The sequence below is a fragment of the Nestor notabilis genome, unplaced genomic scaffold (assembly GCF_000696875.1).
Source record: "Nestor notabilis isolate BGI_N333 unplaced genomic scaffold, ASM69687v1 scaffold7827, whole genome shotgun sequence".
NCBI lineage: Eukaryota > Metazoa > Chordata > Aves > Psittaciformes > Psittacidae > Nestor > Nestor notabilis.
Window position 1 is genome coordinate 7,098 of NW_009937736.1, and position 21,040 is coordinate 28,137.

The 21,040-nt window shown below is 38.7% G+C and overlaps 1 protein-coding gene across 1 annotated transcript; it reads left to right on the forward strand.

Moving 5' to 3' along the window:
• Positions 1-2,981: 2,981 nt before the first annotated feature.
• Positions 2,982-20,209, forward strand: SLC25A36 (solute carrier family 25 (pyrimidine nucleotide carrier ), member 36; the record flags this gene model as incomplete). Its single annotated transcript, XM_010018974.1, has 6 exons — positions 2,982-3,163; positions 6,612-6,689; positions 8,668-8,768; positions 16,248-16,314; positions 18,837-19,126; positions 19,773-20,209. Coding segments are annotated over 6 exons (912 nt in total), but the record flags the coding sequence as incomplete, so codon positions are not given.
• Positions 20,210-21,040: the final 831 nt, after the last annotated feature.

Below are 21,040 nucleotides of genomic sequence, written 5' to 3' on the forward strand. Positions count from 1 at the left end.
GACATTTAGATGTGGCACTTAAGGACATGGTTTAGTGGTGGATTTGGCAGTGCTGTGTTAACAGTTGGACTCAGTGGTGTTAAAGGTGTTTACCAACCTAAATGATTCTATGCTTTCTCTGTTATATGGGGCTTTTTGAGGGCTGGGAGAATGAGGTATTATATTTTGACAGAAATAGGGATTTTTGCAGAGAGCATCTCAGAACCACATAGGACCATATAAAACTTCTCTACTTAATTGTCAAGTAGCAATTTAAGAGCTTGAAGATAGGGGAGAATTTTAATCCAATCTATCAATATTGGAAAACATTCAAAGTATTCTCAGGTTCAGCTGAGACATCTTAAACTGCTTAAAGGAAAAACAGCCAAACAAACCACACAACAACACAAAAGTAAAACTACCAAGAGTGCTGATTACTAGACATGATGTGACTGGTGGATTGTGGTGCAGGGAAAGGGTGCACAGGTCCCAGAGGAAGGCAGGTGATCTGCTGCTTCCTTCTGATGCATGTAAAAATAGTGCTGGCAGCTGCTACATCGGCTGGTTATCACTGAACAACACTTGCTGTAGGCAGATGTGTAAAAGACAAGCACTGAGTGGCTGTGTCTGCTCTCTTCCCCAGTACTGGAGCTGAATGCAGTGTTTAACCCATCCGCAGTGGGTGTCTGACAATGCTGTTACAGTCGGGCATCCCTTGTGGTGACTCGGGTGTGATGCGGGGGAACATGCAGGATACAAGCTCCAGGTCAATGTTAATCTTCAACTCTGGAAAATTTTTCCAGTGCAATGTAGCTGTGGAGCCAGTAGCACTAAAGGCTCCAAATTCCAAGCCGTGTTGAAGAATGTAGGCCAAGGGTTTTTTTTTTTCCTCCTCCTTTCTTCTCCCTTCTATAGTATTTGTCTTATTCATATAAACCATACCAGGTGCTTTCTCTTGCCATCCTCCTGGTGGATGTGTGATTGAAAACAAGTCATCATGTAACCTGTCCAAAATCAAACGTAGAGAGGTCTTAGAGTAGACTCAATGACCAGAAACAGAGGGTTGCAAGGAAGGAAATGAACTCTAAAGCCAGCTTTCTACCTGGGCTGCCCAGGCATGTTACCATACAGCAGTGTCTGCTTTGAACTGCAGGAGATGCAGGATCTTGGTGTCTATCTTGAAGATGCTCAAGCTCTAAAGCTCCATCTCAAGCTTTTTTGAGGGTTGGCCTACCTGTGCTTCTTGTGGTAGCGTTCCTGTCATGAGCCACAACATGTTACAGGTGCCAACTGCTTCCAATGCTTGCTAAAATAAGTATTAGCACTTGTAGCTGGTCTCTTCCTGCTACTCTTATTTTAAAAAGTCTATTCGTAGCTGAGCATTAGGAGAGTAAAAACAAATTGCTCATTCAGAGATGTTTAAACATGCTACTCTAAAAGCTGTGTCAGTAGCACACACTGGAAGACTGTCTTCCATCTTCCTGTGAAAACACCTTTTTCCAGACTGACAAACTTAATTTGTTTCATTGATTAAAACTTGGAAGACAGTATATTTCAGTCTAATGTTGGAGTTAAGGGTGGGACAAGATGCCTTTAGGCTTAGTAATAGGATACCTCTAGGTCACTGGGTTTAAATGGAGCATTAAGTGAACATCAGACACTATCCTACATTGCAGCTGTTTGGTATGGTCAGTTCAGTTCATACAGAGTTTTTAGGATGCAGTGTGTGCAGGTTGAGCCTTTCATATTACAGCAAAAAAGCTGATAACTATCATGTCAGAATCAAACACCAGCTCTTGTTACTGCTTCAGAGAAGTGACTGTTGGGCCCTTTGAATCTAGTACAATCTGTATTTGTGCATTAGTGGATTTCAGACTGAGCTGTTAGTAGCATTAATTAGTACCTGAATGTAAATCTGGGTTTGGGCCTCTTTTTTGTTTATTTTTGGTTGTGGGTTTTGTTTGTTTGTTTTAAAGGGTGCTTGTAGTTTCCTGGTCATAGTTTTAAGAAGGTATTTGGTAAAGTTAAGAATACATTTAAAGATTCAAGGGAAGCCTTTTTTGTTTGGTTGGTTTTTTTGTAATGGTGATGCCAAGGGATTTGGGGTTGTCATTTGGAAACAGAATGTGTAGATTTGGTATTTTCTCCTCAGGCTGTATGTGATGTAGTTAAGCAGATAGGAATGTAGATATTAATAAATCAGTTATGAACAAGCACTAGAAGAATCCTCTGAGCAGAGCTGCTAAAGAGCAGCAGGTTCCTGGCTGTGTTCTACTCCAGCACAATGGCAGCAGCTCCAGTGTCAGCACAAGTCATGCATGGTTTGCCTTGGCTTGCTCACAGAAACCAGTGGTGGACTGAAGCTAGACCTGCAAGTCTTGACCTGGTCAGCCACTAAAGGTCTTCTGTCTTCCTAGGTTCCACTCTACAGTATCTAGTCTGTCTTGCTGTAATGGGCAGAACTCGGGAAACACTCAGAAACATTGCTTTTATGGTACAATGCCCACAGTACAAAAGGAGTTTCAAAGATGTTTTCATAAGTGTCTTAATTCTGTTAAATTGCCACAGTTTTTACCAGGTTTTACATGTAGCCCTATATGCATAGTGTGTATATTGATTATTTTTTTTTCCTACCCTTAAGGATTTTTGGCACCTTATTTGTGGTCAGGAGCATACTAAACATTCAAAAAGAAGTTAAAATTTACCATAAGGAGTTAAACATTTCAGATGCTGAGCTGCTTTCCAGAACTGGTTTGAACAGCATGTACTGAAGACTGTGCACCTTCACTACTTTGGGAAACTTTGTTTAAATTTTCACTCCAAGTTGTGGAGTTAACAAACTGACTTAAGTTTACTTGTCTTCAAGGGCAAATAACTGCAGCATTGTCATGCATGTTCCATTGTTGCTTCACTTCTTGCAATTTGACTTTGCTGAGTATAATGCTAACTGTATGTGAATGTATCCTTCAGTTTCTTTGCAGTTAAGAATGTGATGATGCTCTTTCCTCTGCAGATGTGGAGGTACTGTTGGTGCAATTCTGACATGTCCACTGGAAGTTGTGAAAACACGATTGCAGTCCTCCTCTGTGACTCTCTACATCTCTGAAGTCCATCTCAACACTGTGAATGGTGCTACAGTCAATCGAGTAACTAGAGTTTCTCCTGGGCCTCTCCATTGTTTGAAGTGAGTGTACATGTTACTAGTTTTGGTTACATTGGGGAGGGAGGAGGAAGGAGGTGTGTTGGACAAATCTCTATGGAAGAGATGTCTGTCATGATGCTGCTGTGAGATGACTTTCCTTTCTTTGTTTTTTAACTGTAATAAAGTTTCACATTCCAGTCCTGCGAATGTCCTTCATGCTTGAGTTTGTACTTGGAATTAGTCAGCACATGTATACCCTGTACAATCCACAGCTCTAAACTGTGTCCTCAGAACTTAGTGGCAACACTGTAATGCTTAAGTGCCAGGCTCTATTTTCATCCTGAAAAAGTGTTAGTATTAAGACTTCTTAAACTGTTTTGTGTCCAAATCGTAGATGTTGCAAAGTATGGGGGCATGAAGTCCGATGAGAAGTAACTCAGCTTCTTAGTCTCTCTCAACTTTCACCACTCCGTACTTTTCCTGCCTTTCAGTACCTTCTGGTGGATGTGTGGCTAGTATTAGAGGGGCCAGATTTTGCCATGATCTGGAATGCTTTGTTCACACAGCACCTCACCAAATGGGGACTGCCTTTCCTGTCACTGCTACCAGTGCTTCTGATGTTCAGTAGTCAGCAGGGAAGTTGTATGGCCATAGTTAAACTCCTTGTACAGACCACAGGCAGGGTTCACTTCACTCTGGGGAACTCAAACTAGCCAGTTATGGGAAGGTACCTTCAGTATTTGAGGGGAGTTTTCCTTCAGAAAGGACCTGCTACTTCTTGTATTAGAAAGAATTTGATAGATCAGCTATCTTCTGTCCCCAGTTAATCAGTGAGCACTTTGTAGAGAGCAAATTTGGACCGGGGATAGGGGTAGTCCGTGATGAATTCCATTAGTAGGGCTTGTTTGTTTGTTGTTTGGTTTTCTGGTTGTTTTAAATCTGCTTTTTAAACATGTTTGTCTGTGATACTGGAAAGTGTATCTTCTGCTGCTTTTGTTCTTTGCTTAGATGTGTGTTCCATGTCAGTATCAAACAACTGAGATGCCAAGTAACTTATCTGGGCTTCAGGCTCTTTAAATAGAGTAAATATATAATAATCCCAAAAGACATGGCAATGGTCTGCGGGGGAAAAAATAGTGTAGGTGCAGGACATAATTATTCTTGGTTAAGGGATTAGGGCTGGTTAGTGGGGAAATCAAACTGGATCCATTTGTCAGTCTCGTGCCTTTACTGTCACTTAATATTTTCTGACTCATAGGTGTCAGGGTTTGGTTGTCTCTTCTCATGCCAAATTCAGGGCAGCGCTTCAGGGCTTACCATACTCAGTCTAAAAGCAGGGTGGATCAGGCAAATAATGTCAAATTTGAGGTAACTGAAGACTGTGGAATTGTTTCTGCATCTTCAGCCTCAACAGAGGTGACTTCGAAGGCATCTCTGTCAGGAAAGAAACTCAAAACTGGTATAGGTGACTGCATTCTCTGGCAACAAAAGCGAATTCCCTTATTAAATATCTGTGGTGGATATCATATTGCGGATGCGTTATTAACTAACCTTGCTGAGCATAAACCTGAGATCTTGATAATGGCAATCTGACCGGCCTCCCAAAGCAGGCTTCCCCATGTGACACAAGCAGGTCAGCTGAGGTCTTACAGAGCATTTGTGCTGCTCTTCCAACCATGGGTTTCCCATTTACTGCTTTCAATAAACAGTGCAGGCTCTGGGATCTGCTCATTAATGTAGGAAGTTTGTGTCTTACTTTCAGTGTAGGCTCTGGAACTCCTCCAGTTGGTGTCTGTGAATGCAGAAGAGTGTCAGTAACTACCACCACTATAAATCCCGCCTGCTGCAACCTTTCTTTAACATTTTGTTGCTCTGGCAAGTCTTGGGACACTGTAGGTCCAAAAGGAACAAATAGTGATATGCTTGACTCCTAAGTTTCTTGTAAGACACTGAGGTTCCTGCTGCTTTGTATACATGCATGTGTTATATGTGCATATATATGTAAGTGTAACACATGGCGGTAATGATTTTCAAGTAGTGTGTTTAAGTGGAGTTTGCTGTAATCTGAAGCTGTGCCCATGCTGATCTCTGGGATATGGTAAGATTTCTTCTAAGAGTTCCTTCTGTAAGTGTTATAAATGCTTTCAGGATGTGGGCATGTCAAAGCCTTTTGGCATTCCAAAGTGCTTTTGAGGATGCATTCAATATTCCAGTTATTCCAGAACAGTGCCACCAATAATTAGTATGTCCATGCCTAATTGTTATGGACCCGAAGCTAAGATGTTGCTGGACATGTTACATGCCAGCATTCCTAAGTAGTGATGGTAACTGTGCAGAACCACCACTTTACATTTGTTTTCAGTAAGCAAAAATAAATGTTCAGTTTAATCTAGCAGTAGAACTGTGGTGATCCCCCTGTTGGAAATTGGAATAAGTTTGGAATCTCCTCCAGTGCTATAGATGGCTTTCACCTGTTTGTTCTGATAGTAAATTCCAAACAAAATAGCCATTTATACAAGGGTAGTCTGCTTTATTGAGTAATTGACTTGCCATTAACTGGCATGTCTTTTTGAAGAAGAAATATACAGGACAACTGTTTATGTGTGTTGGCCAGTGTTTCTAAATCAGTAAGCACAGAGTTCTGTTTTGCAACATCTACTGAAGTAGTTAATTCTTAACTTTAAATCTGGTTCTATAGCAATTTGCAGTAATGGGATGCAGATAGTCTTTGTTTCTCCTCCAGTGTTCTGCCATGTTTCCTAAAATACCCTATCTGATTAGCATCTAGATGGTTGAACAGATTGGTTTCACTAAAACTGAGTATTAATGGATCTTCTCTTACTGTGCCAGTGTACCTAGCTGTATAGTGGTTTTCAACTCTAAAAACTACAGTTACATGGGAAAGGTACTCCTTTTGCATGGTAAGCATAGAGCTAACATCTTCCTGAGCTGCCCTCAGAAGGTGTATTACTTGCTGTAAGTTAACCTTCTTAAGTTGTTCTTCTCTTCTCTCTTGCTCTTCACCTACTGTCCCTCTCACTCAAAAATGTTCACAAGTGTTGGGAGCTAAGAGGTGATGCAAGGAATGTAGACTAGAATGAAATATCTTTGTTTCCCTGAGCAATCTACAACCTACAGGAATGTGAACATTGCCATGCTTACTATTTTTCCCTGATAAAAGGACTCTTTCTTTAACTTCCTAGTAACAGATAAGCTATCCATGTATGCTTGTGTTTCTGTTTTTTTGAGGTATTGACATAAGGCTTTACTTCTGCATGTAGTTCCTGGATTTCTATGGCGTGTCAAGCAATACTGGAATTTTATTTTATGCCAGTTGTAGGAAATGACTAATTTTTGTGGCCAGCACTGCCTCGTAAGCTATTGTGAAATGTTGACACAGAGTAATGCTCAAATGCTGTAGTTCTGGTGGTCAGTGCATTCCTTAACTTGGATGTGAATGTTATGGTATTATCACTGTTTTGTTTTCTAGGATGATCTTGCAAAAGGAAGGTCCTCGCTCCCTGTTCAGAGGGCTGGGTCCTAATCTAGTAGGTGTTGCTCCTTCCAGGTAAATACAAATGTATAGAGTAAATAACATAACTTTGATGAAATTTAGGTTGTGTACACTAAAGCATTTAAGGCTTATTTGAAGAAAGTTTTGCATCTGCCGTTGTAAATACTGAAGAGAAATAACCTTTGGTTGCTTGGGTAATTTTGTCTGAGAGATGGAGCCATTCATGTGTTCTGCAGCTCTGGTCCCGCATCCGTGCTCCAAGTGTCTCAGCATTTACTCTCCTACGTGCTAGTATAATACTTACTGTTGTATACTATCCCTTATGCAGAATTTTGTCCAGTTAAGGAGGGAAATGCTTAAGCAATCACGCAAGGCTTTGTTCTTACGTTGACTTAGTGCCCCGCTTTTTTTGTCTAAAGAGAAGACATTCCGGTCTTCTGCACACCCAGTTAGAGAGTATCTTAACTCTTCTGGTTTAAGGTCTTCAGATGCTTCTGGAAGACTTTATGAAACTGGACTTAGCATTCAGCATTGATCTGTCCTCTGCTTGAATCTGACAGATGAGGTGGTGTTCTGTAGATCTGCTGCATGAATAAGAGGAAAACATAGTTTAGGAATTGGAGTACTTTTAGCAGAGTTTTTAAGGAATTGGGAATACCTAGGGTATTTTCTTCTTAGTAATTCAGCATTGCTGTTTGGAGAAGCTGAATTAATTCCAGTAGCTTTCTTTGTTCCTGACATCTGTGGGGTATCAGCACTTCCTAATCTGAAGAGCCTATACTCTTGTTTGATAGTCCAATCTGGTCTGGATATTCAGCTTTGATATGACTTAAACAGCTATTTTCATAGAGCAATGGGTTCAATTTTATAAGTGACTGTCCTCAATGAAAAATATCCTCAACTGCAAAAAACCTATTTTCAGTATGTTTTATGTTAAATCTTCTATTTCCCTTCCCTTCTTCCCCCAGCTGAAATACCTTGTCTATCCTGTCCTATTCCATCCCCCCCATGCCATACTAAAAATGTCAACTTGATTTACTGTGTGAAGTCTTAGAAATAAGCACATCCTCATGCCCCTCTGGCTGACTCAGTCTTCATCCAGTACTTAATTTCAATTAAGCATTAGCTAAATGGATTTAGCAGCAGCTCTTTGTTTAAATAAGCCATAGAAAAGCATGTTTCATAACACATCCAGTATGCTTAACTGAGTTCAGATTCAATTTTGGAAATGACACCTATGAAGTAAGCACTTCATCTTATTTTTTTTTTTTATAATGAAGAAAAACATGTTTGCACAGCTAATGAGGTTAATGTTCTGTTCCTGAAAACCGGCATGTTTATTTCTTCTCTTGCAGAAGGGTGGTTAAGTTAAAAAACCAAGCTTAAATATGAGTTTTAGACATGCTTAAAGTAAGTTTTAAATTTTTCTTGTAGTATAATTGGAGAAAAAATCTGTCTATTCTAAGTACAGAACTAGAGAGCATTAAAAATGTAAATATTTACAAACTAAGTTATGACGTATAACCACAAGTTTATCCATATTTACATCTTACATGCTAGAATAATATTATAAATATTTAAGTGTGCTTTTTGGTAAAAAAAATAGCTACATGATAGTTCTCTTACAATTATAATGGTATTGAAATGAGTTTAGGTGCATTAGAACAAATTTTATCTGTTACTGCAGAAATACAGAATACTGTAACTTCAGTTGTCACTTCAGCAGTGTTTTGCATCTCTGGCTAAACTTGCTGGTGCCACAGCCACCACTGCTGTGTTTCTGATCATCTGTCCTTCCCCTCACTAATTGTTAATTGGAGCTATTGTGGAAGAAAAAGTTGTCAAGTATGATGTTGGGGTGGTTTCCCCCGTTCCTAGAATAGTCCCACTACTCTGCAAGGGCTTGTTTTTTACTGAGGAAGTTAGAGTTGGACAAAGATCGTCTGGAGTTAGTGAATGAAGCTAATGGCACTGCTTGTAAGGGTATTAGATGCATAAAATGAACATAACTTTGATTTTGTTCCAATTCCAGAGCAATATATTTTGCTGCCTACTCAAACTGCAAGGAAAAGTTGAACAGTATTTTCAATCCAGATTCTACCCAGGTACACATGATTTCAGCTGGTGTGGCAGGTAAGGATCTGTAACTTTTTAGCTTCATTCTAGAGCCATGTCTACAAAACAGAGATGGCAATAAATGTGGAAAAAACACAACAGAAAATGTCCAGTGATGGAATGCTCTCTTTGTGTAGTGGTTACCTTCTTTGGCCTTTAGAGAGTATGTGCATGAAAGTTAGCAGTTAGTGTTAATGCAGATCTTTAGCTGTGTGTGTGAATGGTCTTGCCTAGGAAAGCTTGCATGCCTGCTTTTTCGATTGTAAGTTTCTGACATGTAAAATGAAAGCTTTCAAAACAGTGACTTTTTTGCTCTGCAAGTTGAAAACATTGTTTGCAGTGAACTGGAGTTTAATGCTTCATGATCTGTTTCTTTTACCATCCCTTGGTTACAGCTTTGTATATCTGACTTATTTTTATCCTTCTGAAATATGCCAGCAGGTATTTGTATAAATGATACGTAACACTCTCTGCCCCCTGCCTTTGTTCAAATACCAGTCTGTGTGAAGTTTGCTGTGCTGCTAAAGTGACACACAAGAGCAGATTTCTGTAGTTTTTATATATTTTTAATCTCTGGAAATAAATTTTTAATTTATATCCACAGTGTAATTTTGATATGTTTTAGCAGCTGCCAATATTTGTTGTTTGATTTGTATGGTCTGTGCTTTGAGATCCATAACATGGGAAGTTACAGGCAACTGAGCTGAGCTATGGTCATGGACTTGTGCTGGGGCAAAGACACAGGCAACATTTTACCTATTGTTGCCTGTGTCTTTTCTACCCAAAAACAAATGTTCAGAAGTGTGTTTTTTCTGAATAGGCCGTAGACACTTGACAGGTGAATTCTGACAATTTTATGGTAGCCTGTTGAAGTTTCTAATGCCTGTCAAATTTTACAAGCAGTGAGTATTAGCAATCTGGAATGGACTGCCCAAGGTGATGCCGGAATAATTAATAGGATTACATTTCCATTTAATACTTGCTAATAATCTGGCACATTGAAAAGTTGTATAGATGGGAAATTTAAGTGACATGAGCGTTAGTGCGTTATTTAATTATAAAGCTGATCTCTAGCACATGAGAAATGTGATGGCAGTTTTTAGTCTTGGAGATGAGGAGAGCAGTTTTGTCTTAAATGGGCAAAATGAAGTGCTCAGATGATGCAGTGTTTTTATCACCTGGAAATGTGTTTTGTTTGTAGGTAAACAACATGGGGAATGGGATGGAAGGGGATTTCATGAAAAGTTCAGCCTAACCAGTTAATTGCGCCAACAAAACTGAATTGTCTTCAATTCTTCAAGGGGATAAAACATGCCTTTAAATTCAGGGGGGTGAGGGGAAGTATGGGTAAGAGAAACAAGTCTATCCTCAGTTGGAGACAAGTTGTGGAGTAACTCATGCAGTGCTGCAGACAAACGAATGTTCAGAGTATTCCTTATCTTTGGAAGCTACTGCCCTCATTCTGTAATGAAAAGAACATGTATGGAGATGTGCTGTAGTGACTTCTCCCAAGTGCTTGCAGATGCAGATTGTAGTTTGTCAAGGAGTTCTGTATCTGCTTGCTAACTTGCTTCCCTTCCAAAAGGTTGGTATTATGCATTTGTACTTATGACTGCAGGAGACTGGGATAAATGTATTTCAGCCTTAGTTACTGTTTGCCTTTTTTATGTATGGATACAAGTTTTAATATTGAATAACTTTTGTAGCTGTTATCCTTCTCACACTTACCTAGTCCTGCAGTTGTATATTTAAACCACATAGCCAATGAAACTGAATGCCAAGTGCAGGTACACACAACAGGTCACAACTTGATTTCTCTTTTGCAATGTCCTGGCACTGTATACTACAGACATTCTCTGGAAGACCTTTAAAAGAAGGTTCTTTGACAAATAATTTCTTAATACTCAGTATTGGAGGTATTCTGATCTATGTGAGAAGTGACTGTAGTTAAAATTAACAGTGCTTTCATGGGAACATGCTAACCTTGTTTTTGTAATTCTAATATATTTCAGAAAATGCACTTAAACCAGCTTTTAACAGTTATACCTGCAAGGTTTGTATTTTTATATGATGCAAATCAGCTTAAGGTGGTGGCAAAGTAACAGGGACAAGGTTGTATGTGACTCTGCATTGGTTGACTTAAACAGGTTAAGACAGAAGATCACCATAATATTTGCTTTGGAACTTCAGATTTCAAAAGTGGCAAAGTGGATAAACAATTCAAATAATGAGCAAAATGTAATCAGTATTGGTTTTTTTTCTTTTGCAGCTGCCATTGGTTTCAGTAAGGAGTTGAATAACTCAGTCTTAAATAAGGGTGGTGGGTTGTTTTGGTTTGGATATGACCTTTCTGTTACATACGGGCTTCTAATACCTGTTGAGCATCAGGTGGGGTTTGCACTTAAAAAGCTTCTCCTGTAGGTAACAGATTACAATGATGATGCACAAATACAATCGAAATCTTCAACTTTCATGAAACAGTAACTACTCTAAGTAGTGAACTTTAGTCAACTTTAAATACTGTTTCTTTGTATCGTATGTTAATCCATAAGTATTTCAGGCTGGACTGTGTCCTTGGTAAATAAGGGTTGCTTTATGCATATGGTAATTCTGGGAGTGAGAAGCTGAGGTATGGGTATTTAACCATTTTTGTCTGGGTTTAGGCATGATTTTTCCTTCTCAAGATAAAACGTTGGTTTTACTAAGATGTTTTTAATAAGTTTGTTTTATCCCATGGATGATGAATTATGCTGCATATTAGTAACTGATGCCTTATGCAATTAGAAATGTTTTTCTCTTGCTGTGTGCTGGCTTCTAGGATATAATTCATATCACCTTCATACCTAAAATACCTGTGTATTGAAACAAAGCAATCTTTTTTGCTTACTGCTCGGCATATCACATGGTTCTCTCTTTGTTAACTTGAACAGTGAATATATCTGAAGTATACTACAAGAATTGAGAGTGTTTCCTTATGTGAGGATAGTTTAATCTCAGTACACTTCAAAGTTAGGCTAAATTCTTAGTTTCACTATGAACTCTGTCTTTTCATTGAACTTTCTCAACCTCTTTTGCCACACAGAATAAAATCTGTGGGGAACTGAGTGAGATACTTGATTCCCGTATGGCTTTCTTGTTTGCCTTTTAATGATTCATAGCCTCATTCAGACAACATGGGTGCAAATCTGCTGCAAAACTGCTTTGCCTTGTATGCTATTACTGTTCTTTCTAGAACTCTACTGGCAAACCAACCTGAATGTAAGGGGCTTTATTTTTATGTATTTAAAAAAAATGGGACCATTTATTACTTACTTACTCTTGTAACTTTTTAGTAGTATAATACCAAATACAGTTAATACTAAATTAATACCAATACAGTTTAATACCAAATAAATACCAAATAAAATGTGTATTCATTGATTACTGATATTAGAAAGCTTGATTTCATAAGGCATCTATCTTGCTTTTTCAGTCCCAAGACAAGACTAGCTTTTTTGAATTATATTTGGGAGGGAGTGGGAGAGGAAGAGGGTTCATGTGTAAATTTGTTACATAGGTAAGTATTTGGAGATATAAAATGGAACTGCTGCAAATGAGCAGAAATTTCAGTACTCAGTGCCTTTGACATAACTTATTTTAATATCTGTGGCCTGTTTGATTATTTTTCTTTCTTTTTTTTTTTTTTCCTAAACTTTTACCTGAAAACAGTTAGATCTCACAATAACTAATTCACAAATCCTTCCGATGGGATTCAATTTGTACACATGTGTCTGATGAGGTCACTGCTTGTTGTTATGATACAGAAAAGCCTGTGTCTATTTTAGGCATTTACTGTACATTTCTCCCGTGAAAAGAGTGAGATCGTGTCATCTCATGCTCCCCATCCGCAGGTCACTTCCTGCAGAAATATGGACTAACTTAAACCTCGTGAGTACTGAACTGAGCGTCTCTTGCAGCCTCTAGTGTAAGAACCACACATTGGGTTTGTCATATCTATTGAATAAACACAATAAGGGGAATTCACTTTCATTATCTTGAACTCAGATGATGTGCATTGTGCAAAGACATCACTCCTCCTTAACTCTGTTCAGAGTTGGGTTTTTCTGTGCAGTTCAGGGGAAGGTGGAAAATACCTTTCACTGATAGCTGCTACTTGACTTGGCTCTGACTAATTGAAAGTCCCTACTGGGTTAAAAAAGGCATTTTGTGTTTTTTTTTTTTCTTTAGTGTCCCAGAGCTGCCCTTAAAATGCTGCAGCTGATACTCTGTGTTGTCACATTATTTCAAAGATCTCTTTTCTTTTTCTTTTTTAATATGTACACAATCTCCTTTCTGTCTCTCTCTGTGCTCTCTTTGGTTTGTTTTTATTTTACTACTTTGGATTTTTATTAAACATTCCATATTCACATGTGTTTGTATTACATTGGCTTATAGATGAAAAGAAAGAACAACCCTAACCTTTGAAATATTGTGCATAATAGGAATACCTGGGATCTTACCTGTCAGTAGCTGGTATAGCTGTAAAAGTAGATTGAGATAATTCTTTCCATCTGAAACTGGGATACAATTTTATAGAGGAAAATAAAACACAAAGTATAGAGGATTATTTGGTATTACCAAATTGATCTGCACTTCTAATGAGCTCTTTCTTGAGGATACAACACATTGATAAGCATTGTAAAGCCTTATAGAGTTCACTCAGACTTCTAAGAAGGGAAAGGAAGCAATTGATAGAGCTTCATAGCAGTTGTTGAAAGCGCCCCCCTTATTTTTTAACAAATACTTCTACTACAGATTTACTGTATTTAAAAAGAAAAGCTTATCTTACCAAAGATCCCACATAGGATCTTTCATGTTTTGGAGAGCTTTCCTTGGTGTCAGCATCACTCGACTCTGAATTTATTTTTCTTCTTCCACTAACTTTATTTACTACATTACCTGTAAGAACTGAGCTGTAGTTTTTTCATTTTGAAACCTGAATTACTGAAGGTTCTTTGATTTGAAAGCTTTGGTTTGAACTGTCAATTTAGGCTTATGATAGCCCTAGGGAAAAAAAAATGGCTATGTTGCTAACTTAGGGGTGCTATGCTTAAATCATATTTAGAGCAATGCAGAATAGGCTGTCCCCAGTGCCAGCCACCCCTCACTGGCAATTCCCAATATACTCTTCTAGCCTGTCTAGAAGTATCAGGCTGGTGCTGTGCGTGAATGCAGTCACTGCTGCCACACAAACGCTGCGTCTGATCTCACCTGTGCATTCCCTGTTCCAGTCTTAGGATCTACAGAGAACGCTTTCTTGTGTTAAATAGGAAGGGCTGAGCAGGTAGTGCTGTAATGTACAGACTAGCAGTAACAAAATTCCAAAGCATGCAACTTAAATAGGGATGCAAAAGACTTTTTGGTTTTGTTCATTTATAATTAAGAATTAGGAGAGAGTTAAGAACTAATTTTGGATTTTTTTAGAGGCAATACTTTCCTGGAAAATGTGTTGGTAGGAGAAGGTAGTAATGGATTCCCACCTTATTCAAAGCCTTAGGTGAAGTCCTCTGCATTTCTAGTGCCATTAACTCCACTACAGGTATGGAAAGATTCTCATCGGAAGTAAAAGAAAAAGAAATCTTTCTTAGTGCTAGTATAAAAATAATAAAAAATGCAAACCCAATGTTTCCTTTCAGTTTAATTTACCCTAGGGTCAAGTGCAGTTGGAAGCAGTGGAGTTTCTGTGGCATTAAGGCTCTGACTAGTTTAACTACGGAACCTTTGTTGTAGACTTAGTATGCTTTAAAAGCATCCCATGCCCTCTGATGGCAGAGTAGTTCCCTGATGCTTCAAGGTTTTATATAATTATTTACCTACATGAAATGCAGATACAAAACACTTTTACTCTGTTATGTGAAGGGCTCCATATGTACCTAGACATATTAGTGTATTAAAAAAAACCTCCCAAACCAACCCCAAACCTTTATCGACCACAGAAAGTTATTTAGTTAAGAGCTTACAGTCAGTTAAATCAGTTTAATCAAAAGATTAAACTGAAATCTCTAATGTGTTTTTGCTGTTTCGGCATAATACAACTAAATCTTAGTAGCTGCTAAATCTGGTAGTTCATCTTTAGAACTCTAACTGGAAATCATAATGACCTATTTAAGACTTGGGGTGGGATAGAACAAACCTTAAAACAGTTAAGATCCCCTGGCATTTCTGAGTATTGCAGTCATTTGTGTGCAATGTAAACCTAGATTGTGATTGAACAGAAGTAACTTGTATGCAAGCAGTTCTGCTGTATATATATATATATATATATGTAAGCTATTAATTATCTCCATAAACAAGCCTATCAATAGCCTGTTTGTTGTATAAGTATTGTGCACCAGATATGCACTGAACATGGTAACTCTGTCGCTTTCCCCCAACCTCAGTCCATTCCCTTGCAGGAGGGCAGCATGTCTTTGTAGTGATCTGCAAGTGATGTGTGTCACCCTAGAAAACAAGTGTCTAAATTTATCATCTCTTGCCTGGCCATGTTCCAGCTCTTCCCTTTTCCTCTTCTCTCCTGCAGACATGACACCTCATGACTGGTGCATGTACGGTATTACAATTCTAGATGGTTTTTTTTGTTTTACTTTTGTTTTTTCAGAGCTGCCTTTCACTCTGCTCTTTTTCTCTTCACAGTTCTGCAGAAGTAAGAGTGATTCTTACTTCTCTCTTCTTTTTGTTTTTAATTTGTTTCCGTTTCTCTTTTTCTTCCTTTTCTTTTTCTTTAATGGACTGAAACTCAAAGCTTTAGCCCTTATGCAAGCCTGAATAGTTGCTGTCTGTCTGGATAGTTAGAAGTCATACTAGTTACTTTAACAATCTAAACACTCATACGCTTGTAAAAGTATTCCTAGGCCAACCAACAATCTCTGCTTTGAATACTAAATAAAACATTAGCACTCACATTTAACTGCTCTATATCATTCAGTCTTAAAAGGTCTCTTAAGTTATAGTAATACATGCCTTTTAACTGCACCAAAAGTAGTAGTTATTCAGTCTGCATGCTTTTAAACTCGGATTGTATTTCAGGTAGCAGATTAAATTGACACAATGCTTTATACTATCTCAAATTGCTAAAGCTGTATCTGCAATGCATTTTTATTGACATGTTTGCCAAATTGGCTAGTATTAGTCTAGCTAGCTTTGCTGTTCTCTGGTGTCAGAACAGGGTTGGTTATGATTAGATAGGCAGAGAAATGTACACAATTGGGCTTAATTTACATGGGGTGTCTCTTGCTGAGAATCAGACTTACTCAATATTAATGTAAAATTAAATAACATAAATGTTTATTGGCTGTATGGATTCATAAGCTATCAGTAAAGGGCTACAATGGGTACTTTCTAAAACTCAGTATAGTCCGAGTTTTTGCATCCACTGTACTTTACTGTGTGCGTTTGGAACTTAGATGCAGTTGCTCCTGTGATACTATCACATCTAACTTCTCTTTTCAAATATTTTAGGTTTTACTGCGATCACAACAACTAATCCCATTTGGCTAGTGAAGACAAGATTACAGCTTGATGCAAGGTATAGTGACATGGGAAATATAACTGCTGTGATAAGATTTCGCTTAACTGTTGTGAATCTGTTTAGATTCCCCAAATGGAGTAATTTGTTAAATACCAAACACTTGGAATTCCAGAAGTTGATGCTGATCTATCTACAAGTTACGTTGTCATTTTTCTGCTGTAATCTCCCTTCTGAGGCATGCTTGAGGCACTAGAGTAGACTGGCCAGCAAATTTGGAATTGATTACAAGGTTAACAGTCTCTGCTTATGTTTTCCTTCAGTTTTTAGCTTTGTTTTTAGCTGTTCAGCTCAGCACTCCTGAAATAAGGATTCTAAGTGTTTTAGCAAAGCTTACAAAAATGCCTGAATCATCCTGGTTTTCATTTCTTAAATGCAATAAGCTTTAGGCTATGAAAAGGGGAAGACTGCTTTCATAGATTGAAATACAGGAATTGTTCTGATGTGGGATAGACAATAGAAGTTTTTGGACTTATTACAGAATTGATTGTAGAAACTATTTTATAATGAAACTTGGAATGAAGTAGAATTGTATGCGAATAGGGAGAGGGAGAAAGACCTTTATATTTATTCCCATCTATTTAGAACCATTGAGAGACACTGGTATGATGCAAGTGTCTCAGTGCAGCTGTCTTGTTCATTTTATAGACTTTCGTAGTGAAAATTTAGCATGCAATATAAAATCCTTTCTTCAGCTATTCTAAATATATCTAGCTATATATTACTATTTTGGAGATCTGCTGGACTTCCTGTATTGTAAGTGCATATTGGCATTTTTCCTCTTAGCAGCCATGATGTCAGCTGCAAGTTGACCATAGTAAATATATCCCAGAACTAGTTTTACTGTGGGTTTTTCTTTTTTGTGATGCCACCATATGATTTGGGCTGATGAATATATGACTAACTACAAGGGGATTTTGGTGCTGTGTGCATCCTGATGGCATCTTTTGCCTCTGCTTGTTTTTTAGTGATTTATCAGTTAAATTTCTTAAACTATAGGGCTTTAAGGCAATTAGGGAGAATGATGGATTTCTTATGGATGTTATTTCTGTACATTATAGCAAGCATGCTGTTCATATGGGAGACCTGACAAAGGGTCTTCTAACTTCGTGTAGGACACTGCAATTATGTGGGCTAGTTGAGCACAAACTCTGTTCTCAGCTCTTCTAATTCAGTTGTTACTGGAGGCATAAAAACACTTGGCCTGTGGGATTACACCGGCCTGGTGTTGTTTCTCTTTAAGTTCTTAGTGTGTGGTGTCCCTGCTCATGGCAGGGGGGTTGGAACTAGATGATCTTAAGGTCCTTTCCAACCCAAACTATTCAATGATTCTATAAGACATGTCTTTTGCTTACAAACTGAAATTGCTGTGGCCTTCAAGACAATACTGTGCATCTTGCACATGAGAAGAATGAGCTCTTACAGCAATCTGTCAGTACAGGGACACAGGGGTGCGCCTGGGGCTGTAGACTTAGGTACAGCTTCTCTTCTTACCTGTTTTTCTTTGAAGTCTCTTGTCTGCCACTCAGCTTATACAAGATCTCATCTACAGCTCTGTGTGCCCACTCTTTCTCTTAACTGTGCTTGGTACCTTTCATTGCTGTCTGACACTGCAGGTTCAAACCATTGGGACTTAAATTCTGCTGTCGAGTGGTGGCTCATGCTGCTTACACAATAGCTGCTGTCTCTGGTTTTGCCAGTATCTGTGTGAGCTACTTCTTAGAAAGTTTATTTGCTGGTTTATTCTGTGGCTCACCTCTGCTGGTGCTGACACTCACTGCTGCAATGAACCATATTTTGGGCAGTCTTGTAAGGGTTTTGCATAGGTGTGTAGTATGCTGAGTATTCTAGTAGATAAAACTCAATTCACTAAGCAAGCCAAATATGGGAATAAGACTTTATTTACCAAATATTGTTTGATACAGTCATGTTTTTAATGAGCATTTTCCTTGACATCAGCCGTGGCTTAGTTGAATAAAATAATAGTTACCTGGGTTGTATTGGTTGGTATGCTTGCTTTGGATATGATTGTTATTTGCTGATAGAAGTGATGCTATGAGGCCTGCTGTTTGAACTCTGAGCCACCGTAATTGCCATGCTATGGAGCTGCTTTTTTGAGGCAAAATTTAGGGGAAATCCACTCTCGTTATGCAGATTAATATGGTCATTTTTCCCATGAGTCGCTGACAGTGTCAGTCTCTTTTGGAGTCTTTTTTTCCAAGCAATTTAGTCCTTTATTCTATAAGGCTTGTGGAGGCTGAGAGCTGTTCAGCTTGTCTATGTGACATTTAGTCACCATATGAAGTTTGGCTTGGATTCAATACAATACTTCACCTGTGTTTAGTGCTAAAGATTCCTGAGACTTTCACTTCAAATTCTATGTGTTCTTAAATGTATCTGAATTGGAGCCCCTCAGCATCAGTGTGAGGTATTTCCTAAATGCTCTTCTCACTAGCAAAACTGCTTGTTTTCCTTTCTCCAGTTGCAGCAGTTTGATGTCTCTCTTGTTCTTTCCCTTTTAGGAATCGTGGAGAAAAGCGAATGAGTGCTTTTGAATGTGTCCAAAAAGTTTATCGCTCAGATGGTATTAAAGGCTTTTACAGAGGAATGTCAGCGTCCTACGCAGGCATATCTGAGACTGTTATTCATTTTGTTATTTATGAGAGTATTAAGAGAAAACTACTAGAGTATAAGACTGCCTCTGCCATGGACAATGAGGATGAGTCAGCAAAAGAGGCTTCGGACTTTGTGGGTATGATGATGGCTGCTGCCACTTCCAAAACATGTGCAACATCAATAGCATATCCTCATGGTAAGTGGGGCATGTACAGCTGAAACAAGTGGGTCAAAGGGAGTCGTTTCAGTGATATCTGTAGCGCGCTCTGGCTCACTTGGACAGAGCTATTTCTTAGTCTAGAGCTTCTTAGATCAGATTCAGAGAGTCAGCATGAGTATAGTATGTGGAAATAGAAATATTTTTAAGTGCATATCTAGCATGGACTCTTCTTAGGCAGTGTTTATTTTTCCCAAAGGATTTGCTAGGGTATGTCCTAAAGTGCTTAAGGAAAAGGTCCTTTTGCACTTGGAATCTCTCTGTATACTCGGCAATCTCACCAAATTTGCAAGCAAGTTTTTGTCCCCCTTCTAGGAAAACAGGCTGTCTTGTGGAGTTTTCAGTTGCACTTAATTTTCCTGCAAAGCCCAAACAACAGTCCTCTTCTGGATTTTAACCAAGCAAATGAGTTTTCCTTGCTTAGCTAGATAATACTGCCAGAAATTTAACTTGTTTTCCTCTTAGACATACTAGGTTTGCTTCTCTGTGTTCCTCCTCCTTTTTTAAAGAGTCCTTCTGAGATGGAACTCAAGGAAGGGGATTTTAATGTAAAAATCACTAATTGGTTTTGGGAAAAGATAATGAACAGTGGTGAGTGTAACCACATGTGGTTTTCTTTGTGCAGAGGTTGTACGAACAAGACTAAGAGAAGAGGGAACAAAATACAGATCTTTCTTCCAGACACTATCTTTGCTTGTGCGAGAAGAAGGGTATGGCTCCCTCTACAGAGGTTTAACTACACATCTGGTCAGACAGATTCCAAACACGGCTATCATGATGTCAACCTATGAAGTGGTAGTCTACTTGCTCGATGGATAGCAATGTGACAAGGCTTCCTAGAAGAAGGTGGAAGATGGAGAGACTGGAGTGGACCACTGAATGTCAATGCCGGTGCGGTGGGCAAAGGAAAGATGTGTCAGGGACATGCGGCTATGGACAAAACAGAAGGCTGGTTGTGGGCAACTCTGGATAATTTTGCTGCCTTATTGTGTGGTCTCTTGACAATGTGACAAATGGGAGCTGCCCCTTAGGGAATACCTTTATACATCTTCTAATTCAAAATTGTTACTTTCTTTTCACCTGTTAATCCAGGCAAGGCTGTTAAGTCATCTTCAGACACCTGATGGGTGAGGGAGGGGGTGTATAATATGTTACTGGGCAGCCTTATTCACTTCCCTTAGTGATTGCTCTCAACTGTGTCCTTTTTTGTTCTGTTTTACTGCACAGTAACCTGTGGGAAGAATGAGGAAGACAGTGCTTTCATACCTTTCCATACCTGAAACTTCCATTCAGTTGGATTCATAGAGAGACAGAGGTAGTAGTCAGTGTGTGAAGTTTTCTATGTTGCTATCTCTATACAAAATATGGTGCAGGCACACAGAACAAAGTGATTTCTTCACTATTAAAAGTGATACTCAGTGGTTTGTTTGGGGTTTTGGGGCTTTTTGTTTGGTTTTGAGTTTTGTTTTTCAGGGGTTTTGGTGTGTTTTGAGTTTGAGCAGTGTTGTAAGTTACTGAGAGAGGGTTCTATTGTTGAACTTGTCAGGTTATCAAGCTGTTGATATCGGTGTATGTAGGTTGCTAGTTCTGCTGCATCATCTTTTCTCTTCTGGAACTTGCCTTCCTTAAATGAGAGATCTATGAAGTGTTTTCCCATGTCATCAGTTTTCCTTGCCAACCTGTCAGGTCACTCGCACAGCTAAGGAGGAACTTGCTGAATGCTGCTTCAGAGCCTTTCTAAGGATTTGTAATGTGATGAGGTATCTCAACTAGTCTAGCCCACCATTTGTGAAGATGGGATTCACCCAGGTAGTTTCATGCTACTTCAGAACAAGTGGTGTTACCCTAATATGTCTGGCAAATCCTGACTTGGATTACCAGTATTTATATGGG